This window comes from Cherax quadricarinatus, chromosome 55 (assembly GCF_038502225.1).
Source record: "Cherax quadricarinatus isolate ZL_2023a chromosome 55, ASM3850222v1, whole genome shotgun sequence".
NCBI lineage: Eukaryota > Metazoa > Arthropoda > Malacostraca > Decapoda > Parastacidae > Cherax > Cherax quadricarinatus.
This window is the reverse complement of record NC_091346.1, coordinates 13,341,417-13,357,080: the sequence shown is the minus strand read 5'-3', so window position 1 is coordinate 13,357,080 and position 15,664 is coordinate 13,341,417. Positions and strand designations below refer to the sequence as shown.

The following is a 15,664-nucleotide window of genomic DNA, read 5'->3' as shown; positions in this document are numbered from 1 at the left end:
AGGTGTTTGCTATAGCTGGCACTCATTTGAACTGGTGCTCCCACAAGGTACTAAGCAGTCCCAGATTTTTTTTAGTACCGCGTACACTGTGTGCTAGGACCCATTCTATGCTGACAAGGCATCTCAAGTCAATCGTGCCAAATTTGAAGGCAGGAAAAATAAAACATATACGTTTGGGGCACTAGCGGTAAAAAACATACATATACGTTTGGACCGTTTATGGGTTAAGTATTAAACAACAGGAAGAGATGGTATAGAAAGAGGCAAAACACCACATATTTTAAAGATCTTGAAGACAGTATCTCAATTCACTCGATTACTTTTTGTTTTTAAGTCTTAATAAAATGTAAATCATGTTTAGATCAGGCCTATGAAAAATAAAGTCCCACAGAAACAATGAAATAATTTTACAAAGAATATGTAATTGTCCCCTCTGTGAGGAAGTGGAAAAGAATTCTTCCTCCGTAAGAGGCAACTAAAATGCTGGGAGCAAAGAGCTAGTAACCCCTTCTCCTGTATATATTATTAAATTTTAAAAGAGAAATTTTCATTTCTCTTTTTAGGTTGCCCTGCCTCAGTGGGATAAGGCTGGTTCGTTGAAAAAAAATGTAATTGTCCCCAAAAATTTGCAAATACGTACATGTAATTATATTTCTAGAGGGTCCCATAAAAACGAAATGCAGTTTTGCTTTTGTGGGACCTCAAAAACAAAGCTCTGTTCTCATAATTTTTTTTAGAATTTGTATTATTTTTATTTGTTTCAGAGGTTATATCTCCTTAACCCTTTCAGGGTCCAGAGGCCAAATCTCAAGAATTTTCTAAAAAAAAAAAAAAAATATACAGAATTAAAGATAATGTTTTTCTATAGGTAACAAAAAAAAAAAAAAAAAAAAAAAAAGCCCGATAAGTACTTTTCAAGACATAGAGGCATGAAGTTGATCCTCAATGACCAGGTGGTGGCAACATCGGTGACTTCCGTAAAGCCGCATTGTTTTATTTTACTTTTTTGTTACTTTTTTCTTTTCTAATTTTCTTTTTTTCCAGTATCGTTTGTGGCCTTTGAGACTAATATAATGCATAATGTATATATGTACACTCCTCATATTCAACACTGATATTTTCATCAATATTTTGTTTACAGTTGTTTACAAAAAACATGAAAAAATGTTGTACATTAGTAATGTTCTATTATATATTGACATATGTACATACAGTCATTGGACATGTTCCTAGAACTGCTGCAGTCTGTGAAAGTCTTTGAAACAAGATTTCGTGCACAGTGGTGTCTTACTCATCTGTGGACAAGTATGATTATATATTATGCTTATAGACATGAGGCATAAGCATTATTGTTGCAAAAAACAAATACATTTCAGCCACAGTTGTTTCCTTTCACCAGTGGATGATGATGCACTTTGTCCTGAACCTGCTGAGTCAACAGCTTGGGTCCCAGTCTGGGCTGGTGCAGTATGATGCATGCTCGTGGCACTACCACCATCTAGTGATGCATGTGGTCTATCCATCCCAATTGTAGCCATATCATTGTCACTTTCACTGTCTATTCCAGGTGTAGGGCCAAGGGGTGTACTCGGTAACCTTGGAATTGTACCATATGGCATAGGGTACCATATGGTACATTGTACTGTATGGTACAGATACAAAGACCCCAATGGAAATAAGTCGCTCTGACATTTTTGGGTTATCCTAGGATCTTTATACATATGCTGCTATGTATGATAATCTATGTAACTGTATTTGTGTATACCTGAATAAACTTGCCCGAGTGAGTCGTAAGTTTATTCAAGCAGTATACACAAATACAGTTACATAGATTATCATACATAGCACCATATGTGCGGAGAAGCTAGGATAACCCAAAAAAAAGTCTGACAAATGACTTATTTTCATTAGGGTTCATGTACCATATATTCAAAATCATAGAATTCCTCTTAAGATCCACTTCCATCAGTGTTAGAACTATCTCTTGGGAAGAGGAGAGTCCCAATTCGCCAGGGAGTAAGAGCTTCCTAGCCGCAAGGCATGATGAACAAAGCGTACCGAGATGGCATTCCCACAATGCAATGCGGGTGCCCTGATTTTTTGTTTTCTGCACGCACTGACCATGCAGACCCATTCTCTTAGATGTAGGCCTACAAGCCTTCTTGCACTAAATTTGACGCCACTAGAATTTTAGCATAGATCTATGGCTTAGACTCCAGCTTCAAAGCCATAGATCTATGGGATGGACCCTAAAAGGGTTAAATCTACTCTAAATCTTCTTAATTCTGACATGAAAGAAAAATAAAGAAATTTGGATATGGCAAACCCACCGAGAACATTTTGAATGAAATCCTATTGTTATTTATCAGTACATGGGTCATGTGCCAAGCACCCCCCTGCTCTAAAAAAAAAAAAAAACAGACACCATAAAAAAATGAGTAGTCAAATTTATTAACCTGTTGCCCATCAGTATAAACATTGGATAATTTCCTCAAACTGGAAATCCCATTAATTTGGGGGTCCAAATGTAGTATGTACTTAATTGGAAAATAATTTTCTCACTCCTATAACTCCTCATTTCTATATTATCTTCTTACAAACATACTTTTGTTAAACAGTACAGTGGCTGCCAATGTAAATGAAACAAAAATAAATCACTGCTTTTAAAAGATGGTGAAATATGATCCATCAATGGTTTTGCAAACAGAAAACATTAGGGACAGCAAAACCATTGATTTACTTTGTGAATATTGTAATGCTTCAACTGTGTAACTAGCTCTGAACAATTTTGAAGTTACTTATTATTTGCAAATAACTAGAAACGTAACTATGGCATTTGTATGAGCTTTGTCAATATATCTGAGCAGCTCAGGTTATATAAAGTTATTTATTAGGTGCACATGAAATGATTTCAAACATTCAGAGAAACTTAATTGTGTTGATTAAAACTATAGTATTCATTATTTAAAATTATATTAGCATAGATTTGTTTGTACAGTTACTAAACACTTTCTGTAGGGAAAGATTAAATCAAATAAAATCTAACCTGCATCCTTCTGTGTGTTTCCAGGTAAAGATGGTCAAATTTGCAACCAACAATTCCATTTTACATTTTAGTTCTGACTCACATTTTCCAGTCTTGGCTGTTTTTTGCATTCCTCTGTTTGAGTCTCATCTTTAAAAGTACTGGCACAAAAATGTTTGAGTGGTGTCACTACATCTGGTTCTAATTTGTTTATTTGCAGAGATGCTGGCCCTGGAATTGCTTTCACGTGTTGTTCACTATGTGTTGCACTGCTGATTTTCTCATGCTCCTTCAATGGCAAAATAACAGAACCAAAGTACTTTTTATTTTCATTTTCTTTATGAAATTTATTGTCTTCCTGTTTGGGCACTGAAAAACTCTGGGTACATATGCATTTCAAGTTATCCTTGTCAGTCACAGTGTCTGCAGGAGAAACAGTTCTGTTATCATATTTATCTGTACATGCAAGTATCTCCTCTTTACCTAAATCTCTTGTTAAAGCTGTATTAAAATCTCTCTTACAAGTTACACATGAATGGCAATTATTGGTTGACTGAGCAGATGAGATATCACTTTTGTCCTCAATTTTACTTACTGGCAAATAAGGCATTTCACATATTCTATTGACATTTTGTGCATCACTGGAGGAATGTGTCACACAACTATTGACTTCACTTACTAACAACTCTTTTATAACTCTAGTATCACAGACTTGCTTGTTTTCTTTACTTACACTAGCAGCCTTTTTCCATCTCTTCGACACTGCGTAAGTGTCTTCCAGCACTTCAAATGCTTGATATTCAGGTACTTGTACAGTGGGTTCTGTTAAAGTTGTGTTATGCATCAGAACTTTGCACTGGTCCTCTCTCTCTCTAATTAAAATAAAAACTTCCTGATTATGGTGATCAACATTCTCGGTTACTTCAATTGGAATTTTGCTATCATTTGTCAATTCTTTTACCATATTTTTCTCCACATTTTTAAGCTCTTTATTACGATAAGTTTCATTTGTGGTATTATTTTCTACATTAGAACCAACTGTGGCATTTTTGTTTAATTCTTTTGGCTGGGTATTTTTCCTTTTAGAATACTCCTCAGGAATGATTTTATTTCCTCCAATGAACTTTTGAATATTAGTGTCTTTAGATCTACTCTCTTCCAATGGACTGGACTTGTTGCTTCCTCCTGCCTGTGAAAGTACAAAATAATTAATTTAAAAAAAATTCTCAGCTTACACTCATCACCTATAATTATGATTATATTTTAACAAAGAAAGCACATGCATTAATGGCACATGCATTAACCCTTTGACTGTCGCAAGCCCCTTTCTGAAACTGTCATTCTATGTCGCAAAATTTTTTGGGAAAAAAAAAAAATTTCTTATGAAATGATAGAGAATCTTTTCTCAATGGTAATGACACCAAAAGTATGAAATTTGGTCGAAAACTCACAGAATTACGCTCCCGCGAAGTTAGCAGTCTCGGCAACGTATACGCATCGGGGATTTCACCGACTTTGAGCCCTGTTTTTGGCCATTTCTATTGTTCCAGTTGACCAAACTCATAGCTATTTCTTTAGAACTCTATTTTTTCTATCAGTTGAGTACAAGAACCCACCCATTTACAGATTTGAACTACCCAATAGTGGTCAGAAATTGGCAATTTGGCTAATTTTACACAAATTAAAAATGCCAATTTCAAAATAGGGTCCAGAATAAACAATGTAGACATTCTTGGCACTAAATTAACATATCCTCTGTTCATTAGTCACATCTCTAGGCCCCTCTTATATTACTATTGCTTTCTATTTTGTTTTTTATTCATACAAAAAATACAAAATTTACTGTTATGCGACCATGAAAACGAGAATACAGCGATAAATACTATACGAAAATACACCTCGAAGTCGGCATTTTAATCCAAAAAAACGGTCAGGTTTTTTAGATTCAGGTTTTCTAAGATTCTTTTGGTGCAAAATTGTAAATTTTTACATTAACATTAATGAAAAAATATATCTTTAAACGTATAAGAGAAATTTTTAGAAAGGACTTAATTTTAAATGAGTTCTTAATGCATGCTGTAGGATTTTTTTTATGTGGTGCACACTGGCCACACAGACCCATTCTCTCACATGTGGGCCTACCAGCTTTCTCCTGCTTGATTTGAAGCCGCTAGAATTTATGCGTATTAATACGTCCGAAAGACTGGCTCGTAAGATGTATATATACGCCCAAAACAGTCAAAGGGTTAATAAACTCTTCACTTATGAATGCTAAAACTTTATTCTTTTAGAGCCAATACATCACTTACCAATGAAAATTAGAACATGTTTAGTACCTATGTAAATATCACCTTTTTTTTTAACATTTCTCTCACCACCATGCCATTCTTCTCTGTTATGGACTAATAGGAGGCAGAGGGGGGGTACATTATTGCCAACTGCCCATTATTTCTGAATTATGAAATTTATGTATCGTGAAGATTGGTTCTGGAGATACTACTAGACAAAAAGAACACACTAACCTGTAAAACTGCAGTAAGGTTGTGAGAAAGGGAAAGTAAGAATGGGTGAGAGGGTGGGTGTGTGGGTGAGTGTGTGAGGGTTAGTGGATGTGAGTGTGAGGGAGGGTGGGTGGGGATGAAAGGGTAGCTTTCAGTAGTGGGTGTTTCAGTAGTGGGTATGAGAAGGTGAGGGGTGGGTGGTCAAGAAAGAGGGTATGATATGGGTAGGTATGAGAGAGGACATGAAGGTGTAGGTGTGAGGGTGGATGGGTTGGTGTGAGGGTGGATGGGTTGGTGTGAGGGTGGACAGGTTGGTGTGAGGGTGGATGGGTAGGTGTGAGAGACGGTGGGTAGGTGGTTGAATGTGGGTGGGTGGGTGAGTGGGTATTGGGGTACCCAGAAGAACTGTTAAAGACAACTAAATACTTTTAGTAGTTACAGACTATCTAGTTAGGAGAGTTGTAAAGTGTTGTAAATGACGACCCTCATGAAAATCTGTGTAGTCTACAGAAAGGGTAACAGATGAAGTCATGCCTGGATTGCATGCAATCTCTGTGGTAAATGGCAGAGGCGTCGCTAGAGCTGGTGTCACCCAGGGCGGAATCTCTGGTGTCATCTGGGGCAGCATCTTTGGTGTCACCCCCATGAAATACAAGGGCGGGGGATGGGGGGGTAAACTCCAGTTGCGTCTCTACTGCATGACCAGTGACAAATGTTTAGCAATGAGAACATTTAAGGGCCATAAACTGAACTGGAGAATACTTCTCAACTTTATTAATGATAAAATAATCGTAGTAATATTGAGGAAACATAAACTCAAATACCACTTTGAGTACAAACAACAGATCCCAAAAAAAAAAAAAAAAAAAAAAAAAAAAAAAAAAAAAAAAAAAAAAAAAAAAAGCAATATCAGGGACACACTAGTTCCAATTTGACCTTGAGTACAGGTAACATCTCAGTGAATCTGATCTTACATTTCCTTGCCTTCAATCCTGTAAAATCATCTATCACATCATCAAAATCAATGATTTTCCCTTTATAGGCTTATTTGTACTTTGTTAATATATAATAGGCTATATAGAAACGAAGGATTCTTCTCTTATGTTGGTGCAGCACTGTTTTGGGCATTAGTGTCACCTTCTTTAGAGGCTCTATGGTATCAACCCGTAAATGGTGTCACCCAGGGCGGCCCCCCCTTACGACGCCCCTGGTAAATGGTCCTATGGGTCATGCAGGAACTTTAAACCAGCGACCATGTTTAATATAAAATCAGAAAAAATGTTTTTGGGTCTGTCCAAATGATATACACCTGTATGAGGAAATTACAGCTAGATTAAAAAACAAGAACACCAATAAAATATCCTTCTTGAAAGATATGTCAACCTGGTATGACAGCTGGGAAAATCAAATGGGTGGGTTGGACGGGGCTGTCTTGGAAGAGAGTGCTTCAGTGGGTGCTAGTGTTGTCCAGGAGGACAGTGCACCAAATAGAGTTAGTGGCCCTGGTGATGAAACAAGTAAAGACAATGCTATTCAGTTTACAGAGGTACAAAATAGCGATACTGCTGGAGATGGAACAAAAGGGGATGATGCATCAGGAAATAGTGTTGACACATTACCAGCAAAAACTGGTGGAAGCACTAATGTCCATACAGAGGCAGTAGGTAGAGGGGAAACAGAAAAAAAAAATGCACCAGCAGCAAACTCAGCCACAAAAAATCCTAGCAAACAAAATTCCAATCCTATGCAAATTCTATGCCTTGGGTATCTGCAGGCATGGTATATCTGGTAAAACAGGTGGGACATGCACCTTTGACCATCCCAAAAAAAGCCACACCTACATGACAACAGAAGGGTGCAACTCCCCTTCCTGTAACTTACGTCACCCCGAAATGTGTCACTCGTCACTCCATGAAAGAAAATGCTACAACGTATACTGCCAGGCACATCATCTAAAGGAAACGAGAAGACACAGACCAGCCAGGCTATGGGAAACAAAAGAGGGAAGCCATAACCTTGGCAGAGAAAGAGGTTTTTTAGTGCCAGGAAGAAAAAAAAGACTAGCAAGAAATGACAGAAATCTTACACAAACTGAAAACACTTCTGGAGCAGAGGCACAGTCATTGGCCCCTACTTCATAACAACAGATAGTAGAGCCAGCAAAACCCCCTGTAAATTCCACCAATATAACGACACTTGTCTTTGCAAACATGCAGGATCTAAAGCCATCAACAAACAACAAAATTCCTTACATCAAGGTACTGCTCACAGAGTCTAATGCAATATTTGCAGCTTTCACAGAGACCCACATAAAGGATCCTTTTGACAACAATATATGGATCCCAGGTTATAACTTATTCAGATGTGACAGATGATTTTTATTCCCTGGAACATAGGCGATAATGTACACTTGGAAAATTCTAGAGGGATCTGTACCAAACTTGCACACGAAAATCACTCCCTATGAAAGCTAAAGACTCGACAAGAAGTGCAGCATTCCCCCAATGAAAAGTGAGGGTACCACGAGTACACTGAGAGACAACACAATAAGTGTAAAGGGCCCAAGACTGTTCAACTGCCTCCCAGCATACGTAAGGGAGATTACCAATAGACCCCTGGCTATCTTCAAGAAGGCACTGACAGGGACCTAAAGTCAGTACCTGACCAGCCGGGCTGTGGTTTGTACATCAGTCTGTGTGCAGCCAGCTGTAACAGCCTGGCTGATCAGACCCTGACCCACCATGAGGCCTGGTCTCAGACTGAGCCATGAGGGTGTTGACCCCCAAAACCCTCTCCAGGTATCCCGCCGAGGCAGGTGACCTAAATATAAAAATAAAAGTTTTTCATTTTAAATTTAGTACTTTATACAGGAGAAGGAGTTACTAGCTCCTTGTTCCAAGGATTATTTATTATTTTTTTTTTATTATTATCACTCTGGCCGATTCCCACCAATGCAGGGTGGCCCGAAAAAGAAAAACTTTCACCATCATTCACTCCATCACTGTCTTGCCAGAAGGGTGCTTTACACTACAGTTTTTAAACTGCAACATTAACACCCCTCCTTCAGAGTGCAGGCACTGTACTTCCCATTTCCAGGACTCAAGTCCGGCCTGCCGGTTTCCCTGAACCCCTTCATAAATGCTACTTTGCTCACACTCCAACAGCACGTCAAGTACTAAAAACCATTTGTCTCCATTCACTCCTATCAAACACGCTCACGCACGCCTGCTGGAAGTCCAAGCCCCTCGCACACAAAACCTCCTTTACCCCCTCCCTCCAACCTTTCCTAGGCCGACCCCTACCCCGCCTTCCTTCCACTACAGACTGATACACTCTTGAAGTCATTCTGTTTCGCTCCATTCTCTCTACATGTCCGAACCACCTCAACAACCCTTCCTCAGCCCTCTGGACAACAGTTTTGGTAATCCCGCACCTCCTCCTAACTTCCAAACTACGAATTCTCTGCATTATATTCACACCACACATTGCCCTCAGAATGTCATCTCCACTGCCTCCAGCCTTCTCCTCGCTGCAACATTCATCACCCATGCTTCACACCCATATAAGAGTGTTGGTAAAACTATACTCTCATACATTCCCCTCTTTGCCTCCAAGGACAAAGTTCTTTGTCTCCACAGACTCCTAAGTGCACCACTCACCCTTTTCCCCTCATCAATTCTATGATTCACCTCATCCTTCATAGACCCATCCGCTGACACGTCCACTCCCAAATATCTGAATACATTCACCTCCTCCATACTCTCTCCCTCCAATCTGATATCCAATCTTTCATCACCTAATATTTTTGTTATCCTCATAACCTTACTCTTTCCTGTATTCACTTTTAATTTTCTTCTTTTGCACACCCTACCAAATTCATCCACCAATCTCTGCAACTTCTCTTCAGAATCTCCCAAGAGCACAGTGTCATCAGCAAAGAGCAACTGTGACAACTCTCACTTTATATGTGATTCTTTATCTTTTAACTCCACGCCTCTTGTCAAGACCCTCGCATTTACTTCTCTTACAACCCCATCTATAAATATATTAAACAACCACAGTGACATCACACATCCTTGTCTAAGGCCTACTTTTACTGGGAAATAATTTCCCTCTTTCCTATGTACTCTAACTTGAGCCTCACTATCCTCGTAAAAACTCTTCACTGCTTTCAGTAACCTACCTCCTACACCATACACCTGCAACATCTGCCACATTGCCCCCCTATCCACCCTGTCATACGCCTTTTCCAAATCCATAAATGCCACAAAGACCTCTTTAGCCTTATCTAAATACTGTTCACTTATGTGTTTCACTGTAAACACCTGGTCCACACACCCCCTACCTTTCCTAAAGCCTCCTTGTTCATCTGAGCTAGAAATCTATACAGATATTGACGAATGTATTAATAATTTTCTAAAAAAGACCCAATACCTCTACAATAAGCACTGCCCTAAAAAAAACTAAACAGATGACAGCTAAGAGACTGAACAGTCCCTGGCTAACACCCAGCATTCTCAAATCCATAAATACAAAACACCTATATGAAAAACAGTACAGAATGGGTCACATAACCAGAGACCAAACAAAACGTTACTCGTCAATCCTAACCAGCCTGATAAGAAGGGCAAAAAAAAACTGTATTATGAGAACAGATTATCCAACTTACGAGGTGATATAAAAAAGACCTGGGAAACCCTATCAGAAATTCTAGGAACAAAAAACATATCACAAAATAGCGAAATAAAATTAGCAAAATCAGATGAACCCCAACTCCCACCAACAGAAACAACAAACAAACAGACTCAATGATTTCTTCTCCACTATAGGACAAAACCTTGCCAATAAAATCCCAAACTCAGATACCCCACCAAATGACTACCTCACTGGCAACTACCCGAACACACTGTTCCTAGCTCTGACTAACCCATACGAAGTCTCCCTTATTATCAACACACTAAAAAACAAGGCAGGAGATTTAAATACCTTACCACCCTTTATATACAAAAAACTGTCACAAGTGCTATCACCAATCATTGCAACACTCTTTAACAAATCCATTGAATCCTCCACCTTCCCTACAGTACTCAAAATAGCAAGGGTCACCCCGATCCATAAAGGAGGAGACCAAACAGAGTTGAATAACTATAGGCCAATATCCAACTTACACCGTCTCTCAAAAATCTTTGAAAAATTAATTTATAAACGAATCTACTCCTACCTCATTTCCCAAAACATACTCAACCCCTGCCAATTTGGATTCAGGCCTAATAAAAATACTAATGATGCTATTATACACATGCTAGAACATATATACACTGCAATAGAGAAAAAAGAAGTCCCACTGGGGATCTTCATTGACTTACGTAAAGCTTTTGATACAGTTGACCATGACTTGCTCCACATAAAATTGTCACACTATGGTATAAGAGGGCACTCCCTCAACTACCTCAAGTCATACCTCAGCAACAGAAGCCAATATGTGTACACAAATGGGGCAAACTCTTCCGCACAACCAATTAGAGTTGGTGTCCCACAAGGAAGTGTCCTTGGCCCTCTTCTCTTTCTCCTATACATAAATGACCTACCAAATGCTTCGCAATTACTCAAACCCACACTATTTGCAGATGACACTACATACGTCTTCTCTCACCCGAGCCCAGTCATGCTAGCCAATACTGTAAATACCGAATTACAGAAAATATCTACCTGGATGAGGACTAACAAACTTACACTAAACATTGACAAAACCTACTTCATTCAGTTTGGTAACAGAGCTACAGATGTCCCTCTTAACATAATGATAAACGGATCACCTATCACAAAGCTAACAGAGGGAAAATTCTTAGGAATCCATCTTGATAATAGACTCAAATTTCATACACATATACAACAAATTTCTAAGAAAATTTCCAAGACCGTAGGCATACTATCGAAGATACGGTACTATGTTCCACAGTCAGCCCTCCTGGCCCTATATCACTCTCTTATTTACCCCTATCTCACCTATGGAATTTGTGCATGGGGCTCAACAACAATTAACCATCTCAGACCACTAATTACCCAACAAAAGGCTGCAGTCAGAATGATAACAAATTCCCACTACAGGCAGCACACTCCACCAATATTCAAAACACTAAACCTACTCACCATACAAAACATCCATACTTATTACTGCACCTATTACATACATAGAACACTTAACTCTGATATTAACCCTCCCCTCAAACATCTCCTTGCCAACCTCAACAGAACGCATGACCATAACACAAGGCACAGATTACTCTTTGATGTTCCTCGTGTCCATCTCACGCTATGCAAAAACTCAATGCACATAAAAGGCCCTAAAATCTGGAATTCATTACCTGTAAATATAAAAGAAACACTACTCACTTACTCACCCAAAACCAAATAAATACTGAATAACTGAACCTTATAAATTGTATATCTTAAATGTTTCTCACAATTATATCACATAAATGTTAAACCTAAGACCCAATCTAACTTTGTTATTTTTTAAATACACTACCTAACAAAATACTCCATTCTAATGAATGTACAGCAATGCATGCAACCATATAACCTATTTTTTTTTTTTATTATCACACTGGCCGATTCCCACCAAGGCAGGGTGGCCCGAAAAAGAAAAACTTTCACCATCATTCACTCCATCACTGTCTTGCCAGAAGGGTGCTTTACACTACAGTTTTTAAACTGCAACATTAACACCCCTCCTTCAGAGTGCAGGCACTGTACTTCCCATCTCCAGGACTCAAGTCCGGCCTGCCGGTTTCCCTGAACCCCTTCATAAATGATACTTTGCTCACACTCCAACAGCACGTCAAGTATTAAAAACCATTTGTCTCCATTCACTCCTATCAAACACGCTCACGCATGCCTGCTGGAAGTCCAAGCTCCTCGCACACAAAACCTCCTTTACCCCCTCCCTCCAACCTTTCCTAGGCCGACCCCTACCCCGCCTTCCTTCCACTACAGACTGATACACTCTTGAAGTTATTCTGTTTCGCTCCATTCTCTCCACATGTCCGAACCACCTCAACAACCCTTCCTCAGCCCTCTGGACAACAGTTTTGGTAATCCCGCACCTCCTCCTAACTTCCAAACTATGAATTCTCTGCATTATATTCACACCACACATTGCCCTCAGACATGACATCTCCACTGCCTCCAGCCTTCTCCTCACTGCAACATTCATCACCCATGCTTCACACCCATATAAGAGCGTTGGTAAAACTATACTCTCATACATTCCCCTCTTTGCCTCCAAGGACAAGGTTCTTTGTCTCCACAGACTCCTAAGTGTACCACTCACCCTTTTCCCCTCATCAATTCTATGATTCACCTCATCTTTCATATCCAATCTTTCATCACCTAATCTTTCTGTTATCCTCATAACCTTACTCTTTCCTGTATTCACTTTTAATTTTCTTCTTTTGCATACCCTACCAAATTCATCCACCAATCTCTGCAACTTCTCTTCAGAATCTCCAAAGAGCACAGTGTCATCAGCAAAGAGCAACTGTGACAACTCCCACTTTATGTGTGATTCTTTATCTTTTAACTCCACGCCTCTTGCCAAGACCCTCGCATTTACTTCTCTTACAACCCCATCTATAAATATATTAAACAACCACGGTGACATCACACATCCTTGTCTAAGGCCTACTTTTACTGGGAAATAATTTCCCTCTTTCCTATGTACTCTAACTTGAGCCTCACTATCCTCGTAAAAACTCTTCACTGCTTTCAGTAACCTACCTCCTACACCATACACCTGCAACATCTGCCACATTGCCCCCCTATCCACCCTGTCATACGCCTTTTCCAAATCCATAAATGCCACAAAGACCTCTTTAGCCTTATCTAAATACTGTTCACTTATGTGTTTCACTGTAAACACCTGGTCCACACACCCCCTACCTTTCCTAAAGCCTCCTTGTTCATCTGCTATCCTATTCTCCGTCTTACTCTTAATTCTTTCAATAATAACTCTACCATACACTTTAACAGGTACACTCAACAAACTTATCCCCCTATAATTTTTGCACTCTCTTTTGTCCCCTTTGCCTTTATACAAAGGAATTATGCATGCTGTCTGCCAATCCCTAGGTACCTTACCCTCTTCCATACATTTATTAAATAATTGCACCAACCACTCCAAAACTATATCCCCACCTGCTTTTAACATTTCTATCTTTATCCCATCAATCCTGGCTGCCTTACCCCCTTTCATTTTAATTACTGCCTCACGAACTTCCCCCACACTCACAACTGGCTCTTCCTCACTCCTACAAGATGTTATTCCTCCTTGCCCTATACACGAAATCACAGCTTCCCTATCTTCATCAACATTTAACAATTCCTCAAAATATTCCCTCCATCTTCCCAATACCTCTAACTCCATTTAATAACTCTCCTCTCTTATTTTTAACTGACAAATCCATTTGTTCTCTAGGCTTCCTTAACTTGTTAATCTCACTCCAAAACTTTTTCTTATTTTCAACAAAATTTGTTGATAACATCTCACCCACTCTCTCATTTGCTCTCTTTTTACATTGCTTCACCACTCTCTTAACCTCTCTCTTTTTCTCCATATACTCTTCCCTTCTTGCATCACTTCTACTTTGTAAAAACTTCTCATATGCTAACTTTTTCTCCCTTACTACTCTCTTTACATCATCATTCCACCAATTGCTCCTCTTCCCTCCCGCACCCACCTTCCTGTAACCACAAACTTCTGCTGAACACTCCAACACTACATTTTTAAACCTGCCCCATACCTCTTCGACCCCATTGCCTATGCTCTCATTAGCCCATCTATCCTCCAATAGCTGTTTATATCTTACCCTAACTGCCTCCTCTTTTAGTTTATAAACCTTCACCTCTCTCTTCCCTGATACTTCTATTCTCCTTGTATCCCATCTACCCTTTACTCTCAGTGTAGCTACAACTAAAAAGTGATCTGATATATCTGTGGCCCCTCTATAAACATGTACATCCTGAAGTCTACTCAACAGTCTTTTATCTACCAATACATAATCCAACAAACTACTGTCATTTTGCCCTTCATCATATCTTGTATACTTATTTATCCTCTTTTTCTTAAAATATGTATTACCTATAACTAAACCCCTTTCTATACAAAGTTCAATCAAAGGGCTCCCATTATCATTTACACCTGGCACCCCAAACTTACCTACCACACCCTCTCTAAAAGTTTCTCCTACTTTAGCATTCAGGTCCCCTACCACAATTACTCTCTCACTTGGTTCAAAGGCTCCTATACATTCACTTAACATTCCCAAAATCTCTCTCTCTCCTCTACATTCCTCTCTTCTCCAGGTGAATACACGCTTATTATGACCCACTTTTCGCATCCAACCTTTACTTTAATCCACATAATTCTTGAATTTACACATTCATATTCTCTTTTCTCCTTCCATAACTGATCCTTCAACATTACTGCTACCCCTTCCTTTGCTCTAACTCTCTCAGATACTCCAATTTAATCCCATTTATTTCCCCCCACTGAAACTCCCCTACCCCCTTCAGCTTTGTTTCGCTTAGGGCCAGGACATCCAACTTCTTTTCATTCATAACATCAGCAATCATCTGTTTCTTGTCATCCGCACTACATCCATGCACATTCAAACATCCCAGTTTTATAAAGTTTTTCTTCTTCTCTTTTTTAGTAAATGTCTACAGGAGAAGGGGTTACTAGCCCACTGCTCCCGGCATTTTAGTCGCCTCATACGACACGCATGGCTTACGGAGGAAAGATTCTTTTCCACTTCCCCATGGACAATAGAAGAAATAAAGAACAAGAGCTATTTAGAAAAAGGAGAAAAACCTAGATGTATGTATATGTATATATGTATATATATATATATATGTATATATATATGTATATATATATATATGTATATATCTTTCTTCTTTCTTTCAACACACCGGCCGTATCCCACCGAGGCGGGGTGGCCCAAAAGGAAAAACGAAAGTTTCTCCTTTTACATTTAGTAATATATACAGGAGAAGAGGTTACTAGCCCCTTGCTCCCGGCATTTTAGTCGCCTCTTACAACACGCATGGCTTACGGAGGAAAGATTCTTATTCCACT

At 39.1% G+C, this 15,664-nt stretch overlaps 1 protein-coding gene across 1 annotated transcript in view; it reads right to left on the bottom strand.

Moving 5' to 3' along the window:
• Positions 1-2,956: 2,956 nt before the first annotated feature.
• Positions 2,957-15,664, bottom strand: part of LOC128699029 (7SK snRNA methylphosphate capping enzyme) — a gene marked incomplete at its 5' end in the record, with an annotated part of 106,885 nt that continues 94,177 nt past the window's right edge. Inside the window, 1 exon segment of the mRNA XM_070096832.1 lies at positions 2,957-4,214. Coding sequence (XP_069952933.1) covers positions 3,114-4,214 — 1,101 coding nt within the window. The 3' untranslated portion in view covers positions 2,957-3,113.